The sequence below is a fragment of the Staurois parvus genome, unplaced genomic scaffold (assembly GCF_062004578.1).
Source record: "Staurois parvus isolate SC_StPar_1 unplaced genomic scaffold, SC_StPar_1.0 ptg001162l, whole genome shotgun sequence".
Classification (NCBI taxonomy): domain Eukaryota; kingdom Metazoa; phylum Chordata; class Amphibia; order Anura; family Ranidae; genus Staurois; species Staurois parvus.
In genome coordinates this window covers 3,275,795-3,299,349 of record NW_028318958.1, presented here as the reverse complement: position 1 = coordinate 3,299,349, position 23,555 = coordinate 3,275,795, and the positions used below count along the sequence as shown (strand labels likewise).

General features: G+C 41.7%; 1 protein-coding gene across 3 annotated transcripts in view; it reads right to left on the bottom strand.

Annotated features, from left to right (window-relative positions):
• The window catches only part of LTN1 (listerin E3 ubiquitin protein ligase 1), a 158,332-nt gene that overhangs the window by 25,900 nt on the left and 108,877 nt on the right, over positions 1–23,555 (bottom strand). For all 3 annotated transcript variants that reach the window (XM_089659523.1, XM_089659525.1, XM_089659524.1), the window contains exons 24-26: positions 16,970–17,035; positions 7,523–7,709; positions 3,896–4,067 (exon numbers count right to left, since the gene is read on the bottom strand). In XM_089659523.1, the coding sequence (XP_089515649.1) occupies positions 3,896–4,067; positions 7,523–7,709; positions 16,970–17,035 (425 nt within the window). The remainder of the gene's footprint in view (positions 1–3,895; positions 4,068–7,522; positions 7,710–16,969; positions 17,036–23,555) is intronic.

Here is a 23,555-nt window from a genome sequence, read left to right as displayed (position 1 = left end):
TAGTCTCAGAGACAGCAGCGGGAGCCATCGACTCCCGCTGCTGTCAATCAGAGCCAGTAAGGAGGGAGCAGTGGGGCAGGGCTGAGCCACGCTTTGTGTGTGTCTATGGAATGGGGACACAGAGCTGGCTTGAGAGCAAACTTGTACGAGTGTCCCCATACCAAGTGCTTGCTATGGTTGGCACTCCGCAGGAGGGAGGAGCCGTGAACACCAGCAGGGGGACCCCAGGAGAGGAGGATCGGCACTGCTCTGTGCAAACAAATTGCACAGAGCAGGTAAGTATGACATGTTTGTTTTTTTATTTATTTATTTTTAAATTTTGGTATACAATCTTTTTAAAACAAACTACAGGGCTAACACAAGGGTACTTTTATGTGTTATGCCTTAACCTCACATCATAGACGTGCTGTCAAAGTAAATAAAGTACCTTTTGTTGTGCCTTTTTTTTCTCTTCCTTTTAGAGAAATCACACGATCACTTCCCTCCCTCTTATGTTGAATCCCTGCACCAGTTGTGGGCAGGGATCCGAGCAGTGTAATACGGTGGTAATGGCTGTGGTGCTATAATGAGGGATCAACTCTTTCATAGTCACAACCATAACACAATAGAAAAAGAGGCTGTGTACCTATGCAGCACTGTAATTCAGAGGCGGGGGGGAAGAAGAAACGGTGACAACACTGGGGTTAATTCCAAAAGGTATCTAACATTGTCAGCCATAAGCAGGAAATGCCTTAAAGTGGAATTGCTCTGCATCTGAGCTCCACAAACCAAAATGATATTTAATTCATCTTTAACCGTTTCAATACCGTGCAATTTTACACCTTCCTGCCCAGGCCATTTTTCAGGTTTCAGCACTCTCACACTTTGAATGACAATGTCATGTGACCTGCTGTGATCGGTCACAGCTGGTCACATGGTACCAGCAACGGGAGCCGGTACTCGGATCTGTCATCGGCCGTATCCGAGGTGCACGGCCGGTGACAGATCGCACTGCTGCGCCGCTCTGCATTAGCGCAAACGGCGCATGTGCGGGAGCACGCCAAATGGCGTGCACCCGGAATGCAGGGACACATTTGAAGCCGCCAAACGGCCATTGGCCGGGCGGCTAATGGTTAATATTCAAAGAAAACTCACCCATCCATCCATGTCTCAAATGCTTTATTTTGCTGAAAAATATTTTTGAAAAAAACACCCCCTAGCATTTCTGGCAGTGGCAACCTTGAGTAAGGGCAGAGGATTCATGTAGCATTTACTTCATGGAATCCATCTGCCCTTAGCTCAGGAAATCGGCTGAGCTGAGAACCCTCCCTCCCTGGGATGTATGAGATCATTTGCCTAGGCAGGAAAACAGGGAGTAACTAAAGAAATGTAAAAACAAAAGATTAAAACATACTTTCCTATCTATTTAGATAGATATACTTTCCTACTGTATCTATCTGTATTTACTAATGCTAGCAGCATAGGGATTAAAAATAGTCAATGTTGATTTAGAGAATAAAGTTTCATTTTAACAATAATTACAGACAGGATCAACAGTTCTGAGCCTAGAAAATTGCATGCATTTGAATATGGCATACAGGTATTGAAATATTTGGAGGAGTTCTAGTTTCACAGACAAGTTTCTGTGTAAGCTGGTAAATACACTTTAAAATTAGAAAGATCACTTCCTCTTAAATGAGATGGAATTTATTTTCTCAGAGTAGAAAATTAGTTTTAAATTGTTTTAATGTACACAATAATGGCATTAGTCAACATAAAAAAACCTTATTGTAAATACATAAACTTTACTTCTCTATATAGTCTGACAGTGGCAACCACATTTGCTCCATATACATGCAGCCTCTATTTAATGCTTAGCCATACTGCATGATGATTGTGTTTTACCATTTCTCTCTTCCACAGCAAGGACTTTAGGTAAAACTGAACTCCAGGCAGATACAATATACAAAAATGAACACAACTCTGTATTAATTTATACAGCATGAATGGCAAGCAGTGCAAGTACCCGAACTTGACTTTGTATCAACCTTTTTCCACTGTATATCAAAGCTCGGACTGGAAGAAGGTGAAGCAGCAGGAGACAGAAGGACCCAGTGAATTGTACTGCTGTGCTCATATGCCAGGATATGGGGGAGAAAGCACCCTGTCAAGGCATTTTCAATTTTTATACAGAAATAACTGGAAGATTGGATCCAAAAGGAAAGGTCTTGGTGGCCTTCAAAGCCCTATAAGACGCAAGGCCAGAAACAGCAATAGTAGAAGGAACAGCCTAAGGTTGGCCATAGATGGTCATTTCTTTTCATTCAACCAGCAGGCTGAATAAAAAAAAACTGATCGGATCCCCCCATCCACACATTCAAAGTGGATGGGGGAATCCTCCCCACTGTATCTTTGTATATTGACAGCGGGGAGACTTCCCAGCGATCACAATACACAGATCACTGCTCGGTCTACAGCCTGCAGAACTGATTGAGTGGAATTTTTCCAACAGGGCCCTTGTACAGAAATGGATCAGTAGATCAACTTTTATACAAAACACAATTCCCACACATGGATTGAAGTTCGGCTGATCCCTGGTGAACTGGCTGAACTTCAATCCATTTATGGGTAGCTTTAGCTTCACGCTTCCAAAATGGTGCGCACCACATCAGTAAAAAACAAAATATTTGGTAGTAATTAGAAGTAGACTGACTCCTCAGGGGAAAGCTCATTAAAGACTTGAGTAACTCAGAATCAGATAAGGTCCCCAGGGTTGATAGCTCAGATCAGCTATGAAAGCTGCCAGAGAGGGTGTGATAACAGGTTTGCTGCCTCCATACTTACAGCCTGATTATACCTGGGTAATCTGGGTCAAAATCCTGCAGGACCATGGTAAAAATCTATGCCTAAAAGGGCGGAAGCCACACACAATGGAACCAAAGAGAACTATGATGGGAGGACAGACTCCAAAATCAAAGTCCAGGCTAAAGATGTGCTGCAAGTCGACTCCAACCGTTAGTGAACGTATTAGAAGCACTCAATATCTGGAAAACAGGTGGCAGCAGGGACAAGGAGGTTCCCTCAGAAGTGTGCTGCCAGTTCTTCACCATCTAATCAAAGGCTGTGGCCAGTTTGTTGTGCTCATCTACGCTAGAGAAAAATGAGGTCACTCATCTGGCTGTGCTGTCTGGTAGAGAGATCTTAACCACTTGCCTACTGGGCACTTATACCCCCTTCCTGCCCAGGCCAATTTTCAACTTTCAGTGCTGTCGCACTTTGAATGACAATTGCGCGGTCATGCAACACTGTGCTCACATGAAATTTTTTTTTTATTCTATTATAAAATTTTGCAAACAGGTAATCACTGATGTGCATTGATGAAGCTGCACTGATAGGCAGCACTGATGAGCTGGAACTGATGATGCTGCACTGATAGGCGGCACTAATGAGCACTGATGTGTGGCACTGACTGACGACACTTCTTGGCACTGATGGGCAGCACTGATGGGCACAGCTGGGCGACACTGCTCATCAGGGCAGTGATCATCCATGCCCTGATGATCAGTGCCGATCACTTCTCTGGCAATTTCCGGTTATTGGAAAGTGCAGCCGATAACCGGCAACTGTATTTACCCGGTGATCTGCTGTGTCACTGGACACGTGGTAAAAGGCTGCTGTGATTGGCAGTTTACCATATCACGTGATCAACTGTGTCCGTAGGACACAGCTATTACTGGCGGCCCAGGGGTGCACAGGGGGCATGTTCTGGAATGATGTCCATGGACATTGTCCCAGAACTAGACGACCGCGCTGTAGCCTTCTTTCGGCTATAGCGCGGTAGGGAAGAAGTTAATCACAAGACTGCTTGGAAAGAATAGTAAATCCTTTAGCAGGCAAATATAAGGACCCAACTCACCTTTTACATTTAGGGTTAATTCCTCAGTGAAGAACGTTTTAGGATCTTTACAAAATGCATCGCTCGATTGTCCAGGAAGAACAGGTGTATGAGGCATTAGCTTGAACAGGTTGTAAAGCAGTTTATTTAGGCTCTTCGTCTTCCGCAGATACTGTGAGTAGAGTGCTCGCAGCTGGAAATGGAAAGATGATGTCTATTACACCAATGTCTAGCTCCAGGCAAAATAGAAATACTAACACTTTTATGCATTCACAAAAAATAAATAAATATATATATATATATATATATATATATATATATATATATATATAGTTGTGTTCAAAATAATAGCAGTCAGACATCACTTACCTGATCAATCACTGTTTTTGGTAGAAATGATATTTCTACATGGCACATAATTTACTAGCAGGTGTAGTAGAGTAACAGAAATCCAACAGACCCAACAGTCATGACATGCATGCTGCTGATTCTGTGTCATTGAATCACTAATTGAAAGAGGCATGTTCAAAATAATAGCAGTGTGGAGTTCTATTAGTGAGGTCATTCATTCTTTGAAAAACAGGTGGCAATTATTGCCCTTATTTAAGGAAGGAAGGCAGCAAATGTTGTACATGCTGGTTACAGTGCATTTCTCTCTGAAATTCTGAGGAAAATGGGTCGTTCCAGACATTGTTCAGAAGAACAGCGTACCTTGATTAAAAAGTTGATTGGAGAGGGGAAAACATATAAAGAAGTGCAGAAAATGATAGGCTGCTCAGCTAAAATGATCGCAAATGCTTTAAAATGGCAACCAAAACCTGAAAGACATGGAAGAAAGCGAAAAACTACCATTCGAATGGAGAAGAATAGCGAAAACGGCAAGGACTCAGCCAACAATCAGCTCCAGGAAGATCAAAGAAGGTCTAAAGTTCCCTGTGAGTACTGTTACAATTAGAAGACGCCTATGTGAAGCCAAGATATCTGCAAGAAGCCCCCGCAAAGTCCCACTGTTGAAAAAAAAAAAAAACGTGCTGAAGAGGTTACAATTTGCCAAAGAGCACATTGACTGGCCTAAAGAGAAATGGCGCAACATTTTGTGGACTGATGAGAGTAAGATTGTTCTTTTTTGGGTCTAGTGGCCGGAGACAGTTTGTCAGACGACCCCCAAACACTGAATTCAAGCCACAGTACACTGTGATGACAGTGAAGCATGGTGGTGCAAGCATCATGATATGGGGATGTTTCTCATACTACGGTGTTGGGCCTATTTATCGCATACCAGGGATCATGGATCAGTTTGAATACATCAGAATACTTGAAGAGGTCATGCTGCCTTATGCTGAAGAGGAAATGCCCTTGAAATGGGTGTTCCAACAAGACAACGACCCCAAACACACCAGTAAACGTGCAACATCTTGGTTCCAGATCAACAAGATTGACGTTATGGAGTGGCCAGCCCAATCCTCGGATCTTAATCCAATAGAAAACTTGTGGGGTGACATCAAAAATGCGGTTTCTGAGGCAAAACCAAGAAATAGAGAAGAACTGTGCAATGTAGTCCAATCATCCTGGGCTGGAATACCTGTTCACAGGTGCCAGAAGTTGGGTGACTCCATGCAACACAGATGTACAGCAGTTCTCAGAAACAGTGCTTATACAACTAAATATTAAGTGATTCAAAGGAAAGCAAAATCTTCAAACATTTTTCAGTTTATATAGTGAATGTTTGAGTTTGTAAAGAAGAATACAAAACACTTTTTTTGAACAGTCTAATAGTCACTTTTCTTCAATTTTTTTTAAGAGGAACAACACAAATTTGATATATTTTTCTTCATGTTTTGATTTGGAATAGAATGTGTAGTGTTCCCAATGCATTTGTGTGTATGGAAATAAAAGTTATTAGAAGGATTTTCAGCTTTATTCACTTTTTTCAACACACTGCTATTATTTTGAACACAACTGTGTGTATATATATATATATATATATATATATATATATATATATATATATACACACACACACACACACACACACACACACACACACCTGTATGTTTACATTATGCATTCAAAAACACTTTCATAGAATACTCTAGGGCCCTTTCTGGATCTTAAAATGAACCTACTAGAACATGCCCTGTGTCCCACTTCTAAGCCATTCTTATTACAGAGAAGCCCTAGTACACTGAGCCATCTGTCTATTTTCTACCAATTTAAAGCTTCAGCAGCAGATTTCTGCGTCTCTACCCACTCTGTAATGCCATACAAAAGGTGCTACTATATCAGTATGCTGGCATTACTTTAGATAGCCCCACATGGCTGTTAGGGCTCCTGCACTCACTCCACGGATACACGGTGCGCTGATTTATAGAGGAGAGTGAACATACCTATCTGCCCTCGCTATACTATCACTACACTCCATAGCCTTCATTTTATGGCCCATTCATAAAATTTAGCCCGCTGTGATAAGCCTGAGACACATTACAGGAGTTCTCTCTGCTAAAGGCAAGGGAGAGAACTCCATCAAAGGAGGAAAGACAGGTCACATAAGTGAGAGCTCCTGTTGGCCTTTTGCTTCCCTTTCAATCATTTTGATAATCTAATGCACAGCATAATGCACACTTGCAAAGTGCAATACTTTAAAAATACTTGTGAAATGAACAAAACGTTAAACATGCAGCTTACAATAAAAGGTTCTGGCACCTCCTTTCAGAGTAAAAACACTTTCTCCCTGTCTCCAAATTGTTCTCCCGCATGATTACACATTCTTAAAACTAAGAATACTAGTGGCTGTGCAGATGCACAGACATGTTCCACTGTTCTCACCATCAGGAAACTTGCCCTGAGAAATGACATGCAGCCATTGAGATATGCAGTGCTGATATGCAACAATGACTAAAAACAGTATTAACCTCTTGCGGACCATGTAAGGCATATGTGGTGCAGAAGGTAGGGTAATCCTCAATGGCCACACACCGCATCCATGGCTGCAATTTGTGGACTGAGAGCACACTTACTGCTCGCTCCCAGCAAAGTCACCAAGCTGTCACAGACAGCCCCAGTCCCGGTTTATGATTGGGAGCTGGCAGGATGAGCTCCCAATCATGTGCCAACTGACAGCCTTCCGTAATTAAGACCCAGTTAAATGGTCGTGAGGAGGGGGCAGGAAGGGGTTCAAACATGGCAAGTGTTTATGGCACACATTGTTTCAGCAAACCAAATGTCATCCTATTAGGCATTAGATCTACTTTAAATCTGTCAGACACAAAAGAATACAATTGCCAGTGTAGCTCTAGCCTAAAGATGACAACATGCTGCAGTCTGCTTGAGCAACTATATATTGCAAGGACCTTTTTGGCTACAAATTGACATGTATTTAGTAAATTTTAAACAGATGGCACGATTGTAAAATCATAACTTGTATTACCAAATTTTACGTCAGTTTTGGGTAAGTTAGCCTTTAATAAATTAGTGATACACTAAAGCAATAATGCTGGTTGACAGTGGATATATTTTAAGCACATGACACTAAAAATAAGGAATGTTTATGGCTTGAATCTGATAGAACACATACCAGTGACTGATTTAGGATATACAGAAGATGCTGCTAATGACGAAAAGCCAATAGAGACAGGAATAATAACATACTTGAGATGATGCAGCCTTGAAGAACATTAGTATAAGTTTCCATGTCAGGAGATAGCCCAGAACAAAGCAGAACTCTTCTTTTAATGGCTGGATTACAGCAAACTCTCCCACTTGAATTCCTCGTAGAAGATTTTCTACTAAATCCTCCTGGACAGCCAGTACGGACATGAGAGCCACAGGTGGAGATCTACAAACAAGCATCAGGAGAGTAAGTAGACAGAAGAGAGGGGATTCTGCCTGATAATTACTATAGACCTCATATAAAACGAATGGAAGAAGAAGTGAAGGTGTTACCAATAGAAAAACAAAAAAAAGACAACCTAAAAGTAACAGCATGACTCTTCTCCTGCAAGTGCAAAGCTCATGTATTCAGGCACCAGACAGTCACTGGAAAAAAGACAGCACTGTCATTGAGCTTTGCATAAGCCACCTTTTTTCCTATAGTCCATCATGAGATGGGCGAGTACCATTATACAGGTTTCAGGCCAGGAAGGGTACTAAACAGTGCAAATGGAGGATACTGCGCAATAGCAGAAATGAAAAATGAAGCGCCACACCACTGCTAAGAGATCAAGATACAACTTTATTCCAAGAAAAGTCAGGTGCACAATTCAAAAAGTGTCCAACATATTTGGGGTCCAAGATCAGGTCCTTCATCAGGGCTTGACTGACAACAATATGAATAGACTAGACATTTACTGGACCTTTAATGCTATTTTTTCCCAGTGTGAATGCAAATACAGATCTCCTCAGCAGCTGGTTTGCCAAACGTTGTTGACAATCAAGCCCTGATAAAGGGGGAGCTCTTGACCCTCAGAAATGCATTGGATATTTTTTGGATTGTCCCCCAACATTTATCAGAATAAAGTTGTGTCTGGACCTGTTAGCAGTGGTGCAGTGCTTCAGTTTTAATTTTTGTTACATCCTTTATACAAGCCAAGGAGACTGGAGATTGGAGTGTAGAAGCCGCTTGCCCATGAACAAGAGCATTTACATCAACATAATACTTTAAGATAACAATACCAGTGAGTTAACCCTACAGGTCCAATGCTATTTTTCCACTTTCCTAAACTATAACAGCATGAGAAGACATAAATAAGGCAGAAGATTCTGAGACTGAATTTTGTGCTGGAATTTTGCAGCAACTCTGTACTGAGCTGAAACACAGAAGAACCTGCCTTTTCTTCTACAATTTAACACTTGGTGCAGTCAGTTACACAGTTAGTCAGGCTGAAAAAAGACAAAAGTCCATCCAGTTCAAATATATCTATCTATCCATCCATCCAATTATAATCCTTCACCCACAGTTGATCAGGAGGAAGGCAAAAAACCCAGCAAAGCATGATCCAATTTGCTTCCTGAACCACCGAGAGGCAATCAGATATTCCCTGAATCAACTTTACCTATAAATGTTAGTAACCAGTATTCTGTGTATCCAAGAAAGAACCCAGGCCTTTTGTAAAGCAATCCACTGAGCTGGCCAGAACCAACTCTTGAGTGACTCTATTCCACATTTTCACAGCTCTCACTGTGAAGAAACCTTTCCATGTTTGGAGATTAATTTTCTTTTCCTCCAGACGTAAAAAATGCCCCCTTGTCCTCTGTGATGACCTCAGGGTGAATAGCTCTACACCGAGTTCACTATATGAACCACTGATGTATTTATACATGTTGATCATATCCCCCCTTAATCTCCTCTTCTCAAGAGAGAATAAATTCAGTTCCTCTAATCTTTCCTCATAGCTGAGCTCCTCCACGCCTCGTATCAGTTTAGTTGCCCTTCTCTGTACTTTCTCCAGTTCTCCAAAGTTCTATTTGTGAATTGGTGCCCAAAACTGAACTGCATATTACAGATGAGGTCTTACTAATGATTTGTACCGGGGTAATATGATATCTCTCTCCCTGGGAGTCTATACCGCTTAATTATTTTGCTCGCTTTAGAAACCTCAGCTTGGCATTGCATGCCATTATTAAGCTTGTGATCTACCAGAACTCCAGATCCTTCTCCACCATTGACTCCCCCTAGTATGTATGATAAATGCATATTCTTAGCCCCCTAGTGCATAACCTTACAATAAACCTTGTTGTTAGATGCAACCAATATGGAGGAAAGTGTAGTTAGTTTAACAATACATAGGGATTTCTGGCGAGTACAGTTGAAATGGTGTGAGCTTAAAATTGGTTAAAATAAAGCTAACCACTATTAGCACCTCTCCACCAAACTGGTAGCAAAAAGTAAAAATATGTTTACTGCAGACAGCGGCTTACGGTCCATTTGCCTTAGAGCAGGTGATATTCCTTAGCCTTCCTTCAACAGTGATACCACCATGGCCTAGGCTGCAATTAAATATTTTTTTACCTACCTTTTTTTCTTTTTTAACCTATGGTGGGCCAAGAAATAGTAGTAAGTTCTTTTTTCATGGAAGGTCCACTTTAAAGTGGTTGTAAACCTCAGACATGAAATATGAACAAAGCATGTTCCGCTAGTGTGTGTACTTGTCTCACTTCAGAGCCCCATTTGTCATTTCTGTCTGCTACCCCATTATTCGGTTATCAGAAGAAATCACTTCTGACAAGTATTCCGGATACCAGGAGAAAAATGGTGACCTAAAGCAGATTGACAGCCTCAGCTCTGTTCCTGTGTGGAAGGTGGGGGTGTCTCTCTTCCCTCCAATCAGCTCTCAGAGCTCTCCTCACTGACCTCTGCAAAGTGTAACATCAGCTTTCCACCCCCTTTTTTCTGAACTCTCAAGACAAGCTGTATAGATTCAGCACTTTGGACGGATGTGGCGAAGAGGAGAATGCAGATAAACAGATACAACTTACATAGAAGGATTTGATTCATATCTGTGTATCATTTGAGGCCAGTCACTTCAATGGGTATATGTAAGGGTTTACAACCACTTTAAAAAGCAACAGCAGACACCTCATGGCACCTGCTACCACGCTACATTACTATTGAAACTGTGGTATAAAATAACAATGCGGACCATGTGGAAATTTTATGGATTTTTAAAGTATTTGTAAGTTTGCTTTAAACTGCCTACTTCTGTAGCAAAAAAATTGTTACACGTCATCTTAAACTATATGGAAATCCTGTGCTGATTTTCCCCCTGTGGCTGATGATGATCAGAGGAACAACATTCTGGCACCTTGTATAGATGAAGAAGAAATTCCATATAATTAACAGGAACACACTGGGAACATAACTCCAGGCAATAAATGCCTTTCACATTTACTTAATCAAAACCAAATTTATCTTACTGTAGGTATTCATTTACGTTTGCTGCTAGATTTTTAGGCCAGTGTTTATCCCAGCTACATCATCCCACCAATTCACAGTACAAGGTGACACATCGTTCGCTCTCAGTTCCAATATTAATCTATGAGTCACAGTTGAGTGGGGAAGTTCTTCGGGAAACCACATCAACCGTAACAAAAAAAAGAAGCAAACTCATCAATTTCATCTGGCCCAGTTTTTCTGGTTTCCAATTCTGGTTCAGTTTTTCCCTCTTCTACATTTTATGTACAAATTCCCAAAATCCCCTGCATAATCGAAATCATGCTGAAAATTTAATATCCAAAACTGTGAGCCAATCAGGCTGAAATTCACACTGCTCTCATTCTATACCTATTTTGCTCACTGGGAGCTTTGTATCTGAACTCCAGGGAGATATCAGACACAAATGTAAATCTCAGGAAAGGAAAGAACAGAAATGCAAATGACCTGAAAGATCAAACAATTCCCATATACACCGATTAAAAAAATTAAAGGAACACTTTGAAAACACATCAGATCTCAATGGGGAAAAATATCAAATATACTGATATGGACTGGGTTATGTGTTAGGAATGTAAGGATGCCCCATCGTTTGATGGAAATGAAAATTATTAACCTACAGAGGACTGAATTCAAAGACACCCTGAAAATCAATGTAAAAAATTGATGCAGAAGGCTAGTCTATTTTTCTGAAATTTCATTGCAGTAACTCAAAATGGTCCTCAGTAGTTTGTATGGCCCCCACGTGCTTGTATGCATGCCTGACAACGTCGGGGAATGCTCCTAATGAGATGACAATGTCCTGAGGTATTTCCTTCCAGATCTGGACCAGGGCATCACTGAGCTCCTGGACAGTCTGAGATGCAACCTGGCGGCATCGGATGGGACGAAACATGATATCCCAGAAGTGTTCTATTGGACTTAGGTCAGGCGAGCATGGGGCCCATTCAGTGCTATCAATTCCTTCATCCTCCAGGAACTGCCTGCATATGCAGGCCATAGACAGGTCGTTTATCTGCCAAATTTTTGTCCGCACGAAAAATCAGCCGATAATCACGCCATTAGTGGGGCCAGCCCGTCGGCCATTTTTTGTGGATCTTCTCATTTAGTTTTATCGGTCATGCTGGAAAATCCATGAAAAACGGCTGACATGGGTGGCAGCATTGGCAACGAGGCCGACCGATTTTTCGTTTATCGTTCTATGGCCTGCCATTTTCTCACCACATGAGGCCGGGCATTGTCAGGACGAGGAACCCAGGACCCACTACAACAGTGTAGGGTCTGACAATGGGTCCAAGGATTTCATCCCAATACCTGATGGCAATCAGGGTGCCATTGTCTAGCCTGTAGAGGTCTGTGAGTCACTCCATGGATATGCCTCCCCACACTATCACTGACCCACCACCAAAATGGTCATGCTGATCGATGTTATAGGCAGCATAACATTCTCCATGGCTCCTTCAGACCCTTTCACATGTGTCACATGTGCTCAGGGTGAACCTGCTCTCATCTGTGAAAAGCACAGGGCACCAGTGGCGGACCTGCCAATTCTGGTGTTCAATGGCAAATGCCAATCGAGCTCTATGGTGCCAGGCAGTGAGCACCACTAGAGCATGTCGGGTTGTCAAGCCACCCTCATGAAGTCTGTTTCTGATTGTTTGGTCAGAGACATTCACACCAGTGGCCGTCTGGAGGTCATTTTGCGTCCTGCAGTGCTCATCCTGTTCCTCCTTGCACAAAGGAGCAGATACCAGTCCTGCTGATGGGTTAAGGACCTTCTACAGCCCTGTCCAACTCTCCTAGAGTAACTGCCCATCTCCTGGAATCCCCTCCATGCTTTTGAGACTGTGCTGGGAGACACAGCAGACTTTCTGGCAATGGCACGTGACTGCCTGTGCAACCTCTGTGGGGTCAAGGTATCACTTCATGCTAGCCAAATGCAAAACTAGTGGAAAGACAGTCAGAAAAAGATGTGTAGGGACAAAAATATCAGTGGCCACCTGTAAAGCCATTCCTGTTTTGGAGGGCATCTCATTGTTGCCCATCTAGTGCACCTGTTGTTAATTTCATTAACACCAAAGCAGCTGAAACTGATTAACAACCCCCTCTGCTACTTAACTGAGCAGATCAATATCCCAGGAGTTTAAATGACTTGATGCTATACTCTGCTTAAAAAGTGTTTGTTTAATTTTTTGGAGCAGTGTACGTATTTCATCTGAGTATTTAGCTTTTTTCTCTGGAGTTCATCCTCCAAGTAGAACTAAAAGAGGCAAAACTTTTTTTTTAATCATTTTGGATAGCATGAGGGAGGGTTATAACCCCTGTCAGGTTTTCTGTCATCTTTGTCCAATTGGGGAGATTTAGGCGGGCCATAGACAGTTTGAATCTTGGACGGTTCCTGCTGAACCAGCCAGGATTCGAACAGTGTATGGACAGGCTTGAAGTGTTACTAAACACACAACAGTAAAGTTAGTCTGTATATGCAGTAAAGCATGCTTGTAATACTCACTATTCAACCTAGGGGTTAATTATTCACATGGTTTAAAAAGGATGTTTGATCCTGTCTTCTCTGATCCTCCCCTTCTTTCATTGTCCCCTAAAATATCCCCTGATAGAACAGAGGTTTGGAGTCACTCTGCACCTGCTCAGTTTGGTGTGTATTGCTAGAGAGATTATTTTCTTGGGAGAGTGCATGTGATCAGCACAGGGTCAATCAGTACTGTCCAGACAGGTCAGGGGTCCTGCATCCTCTTAGAGGAGAATGAAAACTCCTCCTACACGCTTTAGCCAGTGCTCTGCTGGACACTGATAGAAGTCACAAGACTGCTCTAACTGCTGATAAGAAAAGGTGCTTAGCAGTTTAGATTTACTAAAATAATTGCATTTCCATGTTCTGCGTACTGTGGGAGATCAGATACAGTAAATGCAGGGTCCTGGATTTAGTATTTAATGTACCAAGGTGATCGATCGATCAGCTTGGGTACAACCAGCCTGCCAGATTTACTTGCAATTCACTGTCTTCTCCCAGTGGGGATGGCGCGCCCCCCCCCACCCAGAAAATAAAATTGCTTGGTAGCAGGGATTTCCCTGTCAGCACGGTCTGTGTTGATGGGGGAATTGTGTCAATTTCTTCGGTTGCAGGAAAGAAATATGCACCATCTATGGCCGGCCTTATCTTCACTTCCTGTCCCATAACCAAAACAGGAACGGAGGGAAATCCCTGCAAATTCAGGGTATTCTTTGGGGACAACCAGAATTAGTGCTCCCATTGAAAAATTTATCCCCATTACTCTTCTAGGGACAACTCAAAATGTAGGGTTTTTTCTTTCACTTTTGATGATAATGGTAATCATTGCAAACAGAGGATGAATCTCTCCAATGGGGCACAGACAGCAATAAAAAACAGGTGTTATAATCCACTCTGTCCAAAAAAAAAAAAAAAAAGTTTTGCTTTTAGTTATACTTCAGCTATTGAAATTGGAACTTCAGGCAACCAGCTAAATAAACTGGAAACATGAGAATCCTATATCCCACAATAACATGTTCCTGCACAGGGAATGTCTTTTTACAAAAATGTTGGATCCATAGCTTTCCCAGGATCCTGTAGTGAGGTCAGGGACATAACCAGCACCTACATAAAGCAACTGGATGTTGGGTGTGAGGCAAGTCATCTTCTTGCATTTGTTTGGCTTTATTTGGGTATTTTGTTGGGGGTGGAGCTTTAAGATAAGTCAACCTTGCATTTTCATAGGAGGTTCTCTTTATAGCCCAGTCAATAGTCTTATAGAAAACTGCACCCAGGATTTCAAGGTGCAGCAAAAGTACACTTTTCCAATTTCCTAGCTGTCATAACTCTGTGCGACTCCCCACTGCCATTTATATGGTCAGTCCCCAGCCAGTAACCTGCAAAGTGCATGCCCAATGCTGAAGGAGTTGCTGGTTGCATAGATGGAGCAAGATAGCTGCTTGCACAGAGAGAGCAGCGGTCCCTGTTTGCAGATTACCGGCAAGAGGCGGACAATATTAGTGGCAACGCGGTGCATGTACACAGATATGAAAATTTACATACGGAATGGCAGTCACTTTTCTGCACCCCAAAAACATAATTGCAGTTCCCTTTACGTCTATTGAGTCTTTTGAAAAATATGTCAAGCCAAAAACCTTTTCTAGTTTTGGTGAGAGTAAGGAAAGATTTGTAGTTCCTTTGGGTATTCTACTTTTTTGGGGGGCTCCGTTTGAGGGATTTACCCCTTGTTTCCTCTTCAGAATTCCTCATGGGTGGAGCTAGAAACTCAAGTACCGAGATCTCACTGTTGGAATCTCTGAACAAAATCCATGTAACATGACTAACTGGTTGAATCCGACGGCATTATTTTAAACTGAGACACCAATTTTAGGCTCCACGCACACTAGTGTTTTTTCTCCTAGAAGATGTTATCAGTATTTTTTTTCTGCTCCTCGAAGCTAAATGGTGTTATCCTGTGTCCATGCACACTATTTTAGGCTAGTAGCGTTTTTCACGCTTCAGTGTTCAGCAGTAGAAAACAAAAAATTTTTGTAGTTTTTGGGAGCATTTTTCCATCAGAAAAAAACAAAAAACGCTGAGCGCTCCTAAACGATACTAAAAACACTTCTATCACAAGTGTAATAAAAGCGCCACACCCTTAATACTTTAAAGCAGCAATTCCACCTCAAAGAAACCAAATACATTTCTTAGTGCTATAACTTAAATAAAGGAATGCGCTAAAAGGGCACCCCTTGAAGACGTCATTCATGACGAAACTAGTAGGGCTTGGCTTGCTGGATGCCGACGTCTGTGGAGAGGATTGAGTCACGAGCGCTGTAGTGAGTGTACGGGGAACAGGAGACTGTTATACCATTTGCTGTTTTATGCTGTTATACTGGTGTTGGTGAAGACACCCTTTTTGTGAGTGTAAATCTTTATTAAATTGTTGGATACTTTTATAAAAAAACTGGCTGCACCATGATTTTCTCTTTCATTCCCAAACATGACCTCGGTGGAGAGATATAAAAAGAGAGAGTGATATAATGCTCCTGGAACCGTTATATTGAGTGGTGGATACCTACCTTATGGATGATTGTGTAGCTATTGATCATCACACCTGAGAAGTTGATTTATTGCATCTGCTCCCAGAGCAAAAAGCGTTTTTTGCTGATCTAGAGATTGATCAGCATGGAGCTCTGGTGAGTTACCCAACTTTACTTTGGTGGTGGATTTTGGCACAATTTCTTTGAGAGCACTTGAATTTGAAAAGGATTTGTTTGGACATTTGAAGAAATTCAAAATTGGACAATTTGTATATTCACTGATTTAATTATTTAAATTACTTATGCACTAAAAAATAGTTTTGCACATAATTTTGATATTTTTTTTTATATTAATTGAGAATAGATATATATATCTTTTGCACTAATGTTTCTACACTAAATTAGGAATAGTTTGTGGTTTTAGCGCATTCCTTTATTTAAGTAAAAACACTTCTAACAGCTTTTTTAGAGCTTTTTGTTCTTTGGCTCCTCGCACACTAGTGTTCTTTATAAGCTAAAAAAATGCTAGAAAAAAAGCTGGATGAAAAACGCTAATAGCGTTTTTGTGTCAGCGTTTAGAAGCATTTTTACAGTAGAAAAAGCTAGAAAAAAAAAAGCTGTTAGGAGCAGTTTAGTAGCATTTAGCTTTTTTTCTGCTGGAAAAACGCTCCCAAAATCTCTACAAAAACATTTTTTTTTTTCTGTTCTTAAACTTGGCCTAAAATAGTGTGCATGGACACATAGGATAACACTATTTAGCTTCTAGGAGCAGAAAAAAAAATGCTAACAGCTTCTAGGAGCTTAAAAAAACCGCTTGTGTGCATGGAGGCTACATGTTCTATAAAATCAGCTAATAAAACACTATTGCTCCAAAACACTACTAAAATGTTAGTACAAGCTGGCACAAAAAAAGCTATTATCAGCATTTTTCATCCAGCTTTTGTTTTCTAGCGTTTTTTGAGCTTATAAAAAATGCTAGCGTGCATGGAGCCTAAAGGAGGAATGGCTTTCTAAACAAAAAAAAAAAAAAAGCTGTCAATCCGAGGTCATAAAATCTTCCTGGCTTATTAAAATTATGGGCAGGCTAGAAATATCATTAGATACATTTTAAGACTTACAAAACGGGTTCCTCTTCTTCATCAGATTTAAGATCTTCATCAAACACGGGCAAATCGACCATAATCCTGTAAAAAAATGCAGACAGGTCTGTTATATCTTCTCAAAAACCTTGCAGGACAATGACAAATTAAAAGTGTTTGGTCACCTTTACAGAAATAAAATGTAAAACGGTAACTAACACGGACACCATCCCCTGCCTCCCAGTCCCTGCTGTACTGATCTGTCAGCAGTCCTGCAGCCGCTCCAACAGTCCAGGGATTTGAAATCCCCGCGCTTCTCTATCTTCTCTGTGAAGCGCTTCTAGGACAAAATCAATTCACCGTGATGGCATTGACTAATCAGAATCCCAGAAGCACTGCATAGAGAAGGGGGAGAACACAGATTTCAAATCCCCAGACCGCTAAACCGGCTGCAGGGGTCCTGACAGTTCAGAAGCACCGGAGGCAAATACAGCGAGGGCCAGAAGAAGGGATCTAGTGTTAGTTCACCCTTCCAGAAAAAGATGTAAGATGAACTGACTCTAAGCATTTTAAAACACGCACGTGGATTAGTCTGTCACTCAACTAACAAAGCATGTCTGGTTCTAGTAGTTTGTGATCTTTAGTGGTTATGTGAATGCAGGTAGTACAGAGTTTAGCAGTTATGACTCCTGCCAAACAATTATTGAAATAGACAGGAATCTGGAGGAGGTGCCTTACTTGATATTCTCCCATGTCTGCAGTTACAGAGCACTGGCCTGGGCCCAATGGCGACTCTCATAGCATAGGAAAGGAGAAGAAATAGGTAAGATTTGCAAACTTGCTTGTTATCTATGTATAAGAGCTAATGTTAGCAGCTGTTTCATTGCCAACTAATAATGGCATGCAATGTCAAGCTGCAGTTTCTAAAGCGAGCAAAATCATCTCTTGTATTAAAAGAGGTATAGACTCCAGAGAGAGAGAGAGAGAGAGAGATATCATATTACCCCGGTACAAATCATTAGTAAGACCTCATCTGGAATATGCAGTTCAGTTTTGGACAACAATTCACAGAAAGAACATTGGGGAACTGGAGAAAGTACAGAGAAGGGCAACCAAACTGATAAGAGGCATGGAGGAGCTCAGCTATGAGGAAAGATTAGAGGAACTGAATGTATTCTCTCTTGAGAAGAGGAGATTAAGGGGGGATATGATCTCCATGTATAATACATAAGGGGGATATGATCAACATGTATAAATACATCAGTGGTTCATATAGTGAACTCGGTGTAGAGCTATTCACCCTGAGGTCATCACAGAGGACAAGGGGGCACTCTTTACGTCTGGAGGAAAAGAGATTTAATCTCCAAACATGGAAAGGTTTCTTCACAGTGAGAGCTGTGAAAATGTGAAATAGATTCCCTCAAGAGTTGGTTCTGGCCAGCTCAGTGGATTGCAGCAAAAAAGGCCTGGATTATTTCCTAGATACACAGAATATAACTGGATACTAACATTTATAGGTAAAGTTGATCCAGGGAATATCCGATTGCCTCTCGGGGGATCAGGAAGGATCAGCAAGAATTTATTTGTTCCCAGCAGGAGCAAATTGGATCATGCTTTGCTGTTTTTTTTGCCTTCCTCTGGACCAACTGTGGGTATAGGATTATAACTTTTTTTTTTTCTATGGTTAAACTGGATGGACTTTGGTCTTTTTTCAGCCAGACTAACTATGTAACTGAAAAAAACAGCTGTCTTTCATCAGGGTTAGGAATAATCCCACTATATGCAGTGGAACACGTTTTACCACATTGTAAAATATCTGTCACTGTAGGGATCTATTCATACTGCAATGCAGCCTAGTGCTGCAGACATGGTGCATTTTAATCACAGAGCACCATGCTGAATTCTACTGCAACGTAAGGCAGCACAGCGCACCGCACTGCCCTACATTGCAGTAAATGAAGTGTACGTTTTGTACACTTACCATAAAGTTAAACTAAAAAAAAAAGTGTGTGTGAAGATGTGAATTATGCACCATTCTGCCCCCCTAACTGCAGGTGGGATCGCAGAGTGGCCACAGCGGTGAATCACTCCAGCTACTCTGCATTGCAGTGCGATTTTGCCCTTAGGTAAAAAGTAACCAAATGCCAATACACTGTAGAAACGGCAACTAATTACGTGTATCTGTATATATTGTAGGGGACTAAGCAGGAGTCAGGATGCTCAGAGCAAAGTGACAGGGTCTGCGCAAAGCCTCATGCACACAGGACATTTTCTAACTCTCCTAGATACCTTTCCTCATTTGACAGCGGGTTTTGGGCTAAAAAAACAAAAAAAAAACCAAAAACAAAACAAAACCACTTGATGCTTGTAATGCGCTTGGGCTCATTTAGCCGCATTTTAATTCATCACCTTGGACACAATAATTTTTTCTGGCCATTGAAATGAATGAACACTTAACACACCAAGCAATAACACACATTTTGACCCATTTACATATGTCAAGAGTTTTTTCTGCCACATCACGCTGCTTCTGGATGCCTCTAAAAGCTCCTGCCACTAAATTCCTCTAAACACCTATGTGTACATGAACACATAGGCTAAACGGCAGGAGCGTTTACAGGCAGAAACAAAAAAAAAAAAAAAAAAGCCAGATGCCCTCAAGAGAAGCTACAAAAATGTCCTGTGTGCATTAGGCCTAAAGGCCCACCTCCCCAGGACCACTTTATATTACCACCTCCAGCACTCCTCCTGTGTCTATTGTGGCAAATAACCGGTACCTTAATGCCTCTATTGACTTCTTCCCCAGCCCACATGCAGAGCCACGTACCTTTGGTTTTTGGGAGGGTTAGCAGTGCTTTGCCACAGCAGTCTATTCCATCCCACGGTTTTGTTACACTTTTTAAAAAGTGCACCAAAAGCCCTGCAGGACAAAAACTGCCGGTACACCATGCGGGGTCCACGCTGCGGGAGAAGTGCACAAGATCAGTGTGAAAGGGGGATTTGGCTTTGGGTGCGTGTGACCTCCTCCCATGATGCAGTCAAGCCTAATGGCCAATTGGCAAGCCTTGAGAAATGTAATGTGACAGAGGGGGTGACCTCACCACTCCCCACCAAGTGACGTCATGCTGCAAAGGAGGAAGGAGATGTAGGGGAGGAGCAGAGAAATAAATATGAAGTGGTCAGCATATAGGCTGTACACAGACACTGCCAATTTGAAAAGGGCAAAATGACAGGGTCTCAAAAGTTTTATTAAACCTTATTTTGGATCACATGCCTTATGGAGTCCTGCGAGACTACAAAACGTTGCCTTGCTGTAACTATGTGATCATTTATTAAAACTTTTGGACCCATATTGGTGATCCTTGGTGTGCTGGTGACATTCTCCCTTGCTTATTTTGAATCAATGACTCAAAGTAAGATGGTCACCATGACAGACTCATGTTTTTTTTTCCAGAAAGGGAGGACACCACCCTTAGGTTCTCTTTTAATGCAAGTTTGGAGCTAGACCCATAAGCGGCAAGTGATGCCACCTTTGATTGCTGGCAGTTGTATTGCAAACATGGGGGGCAAATATTATGCATATACTGGGGAAAAAAATCCTTTTATATCAAACGTTACAACATCATTTTCACTTCATAATATAATGAAACATTCATCATAGCTTCATTAAAAAAGCAAAGAATCCATCTTCAACATGACTGAAGAATATCCCTGGAATGGTGCTGAATTAACAAGCATAGAGTAGTCCAACCATAAATACAAACTAATGTCAGGTAAATTTATGTCTTTGATGTGGAGATTTTCCCACAGGGATCTCCAATAACATCTGTTGCCAGTTTCCTACAGCTGTTGACAATTTCCATATTTCTTTCAACAATCATCAAGCTCTGTCACGATGGCAAGTATTTGATCTGTTCCCGGGAATACTTTTACGTAAACATTCCACCCAAAAATCAATGAAGTAATATAATTTTTATCCATTTCAAAAACAATAGGTTATATAGAAGCTATCCTAAAAAAGATGGGTCTTAGACTTATGTTCTTACAGGATAACATGATACATGGTGTTTGCACCGTACTGAAGATACAATTCAAGAAGCAATTCAAGTGGACCTTCTAGAAGCAACACCAAAAAGCTGAAACTCCACTAGACCCTTTTTTTCTTTCAATGAACTTTATTCCACTTGTACAATGCATTCTACTTTACACCAACCTAGGCTCAGCTCCTCTTCCTTTGAGAAGTTTAACACCAGAAGGGGCTTTATCATCTTATACATTTAAGCCTTTTCCAGAGTAAATGCATCAGAGAATGAGCAGCGTCTAATGAGTGGCGTCATGCACAGTACGTTGTATATGCTGAATAAAATTATAGAAAAACAAAAAAAAAACCAAAAAAAACAAGAATCTAGCCGAGGCGTGGCCTTTTCATTCTTTTAGTTTAAATGTTTGACCAGAAGACGGATCCAGTGTGGCCAATGCACCCACGTGGCTGATGGTGAGGCCACAAGTTTGCCAACAGTGGTACCATCTGAAATGGTTTCTGAGGACCTTTAAGCAACTCTAAAAGTCTGCATGAAATCGTTTGATATGTCACAATATACAGCAAATGCAAAAAAGCTCCATCTTGTATCATAAAGGGCTGTTGATCTCTATTCAAATTACTTTGGCGAGATAGTGTCAACAGTCACCACGAAGCATTGCCTTGTTGACCTCTCCCTCAATTACGAATCTGAAACACTGTACCTTTGTAGCAAGACAAAAAGGAGAGAAGTTGAAGCAGTGGCTAATTACTTAGCACACACTTAACATCTTGGGTTAGATACACTTTAAAGGCAGATTCCACACATAAATGAAATGTGAGATTTGGGTGGCTGCTGGGGAATGACTCACTAAGTGGTTTGCAACTATCTCTCAGGATCTGCAGTTAGGAGTTTGCCATTATGCAGTTCCTTGGTTTACCTCCGTCTGTGATGACTCAGGGGTCCAGCAACTAAAGTGTTACTAAACCCACAACAGTAAAATCAGTCTGTATATGCAGTAAAGCATGTTTGTTATACTCACTGTGCAATCTAAGGGGTTAATCCTCTGCATTGTGTAAAAATGCGGTTTGATCCTGATTTCTCTGATCCTCCCCTTCTTCCAGTGTTCCCCTCTTATCTCCTGATAAGACATATTGTGTGGAGTCACTCTGCACATGTTCAGTTAGGTGTGTATTGCTAGAGAGGTTTTTTTTTTTTTTCTTGGGAGTGTGCATGTGATCAGCACAGGGCTAATCAGCACTGTCCAGACAGAGGTCAGGGGTCCTGCATACTACTAGGGGACAATGAAAACTCCTCCTACAAGCTTTAACATGTGCTCTGCTGGACACTGATAGAAGTCACAAGACTGCTCTGTTGATGAGAAAAGGTATTTTGCAGTTTATACTTACTAAAAAAAACTGCATTTCCAGGTTGTGTGTACTGTGGGAGACCAGATACAGTGAATGCTGGGTCCTGGGGTTAGTAACACTTTAATTTCTGCCTCACACTCCTAGTGGTAAATGAAGGGAAGTCCCAGCAGGACTTCGAGTGAGAACCAAGAACTTAGGCAGTCTTCCAGTCAAACAATTGGTGAATGAAGTGGTTAGTGTCCAACCAAAGCAGAACTCCAGCTTTTAGAACCCCTTCCCTCCAGTCTTTTAGACATTCCAATGACATCACCAGTACTTCTGGTGATGGGGAAGAGCATTCTTCCAGGATTGAACAGTGCTTATGTAATTGGAGTACTGTTAGCCTCACAAGAAAAGGGTAAAATGACAAGTGTCCTTCTGTCCAAAAGAGCACTGCCAATGCTGACAGAGAAGGGGTTGGGAACAATGCTGGAGCATGGAGAGGGTAAGTGGAGATGGGCAAGATTTACTTTTTTTCTAATATGGAGAAGTGAAGGGAATTCTGAAAAATTAAATGAAAAGAAAAAAAATTAAAAGAAAAAAAAAAAACCTTGCATGGAGTTCTGCTCTAATTGGGTATCAATTTTGCATTAAGGTTTAGCCCAGGGGTGGGCAAACTTTTTGACTTGAGGGCCGCAATGGGTTCATATATTGGACCCGGGGGCCGGACCAAGAGTAGATGAATGATGTGTATGTGTCATCCATAGTAAGTATAGTAATATTCCCCCATAGTAAGCATAGTAATTCATCCCCCATATAGTAATTCATCCCCCCTATAGTAATTCATCCCCCCTATAGTAATTCATCCCCCCTATAGTAATTCATTCCCCATATTATTTCATCCCCCATATAGTATTTCATCCCCCATAGTACTATCCCCCCCCCAAGTAGTAAGCCAAGTCCCCCGTGTCAATTCACTTACCTTTGCTCCGCGCGTTCCTCTCGCCGTGTTCCCGCGCCGTTCCGGTCTTCAGGGCGGACTGTGAGAGGAGCCTAGCTCCACTCACGTTCGTCACGCTGCCCCGCCTACACACATCCTGACAGCCAATGTATCCCGTGCCGTTCCGGTCTTCAGGGCGGACTGTGAGAGGAGCCTAGCTCCCCTCACGTTCGTCACGCTGCCCCGCCTACACACATCCTGACAGCCAATGTATCACGCTCCGCGGGCCGGATTAAAAGGTCCGCCGGGCCGTAGTT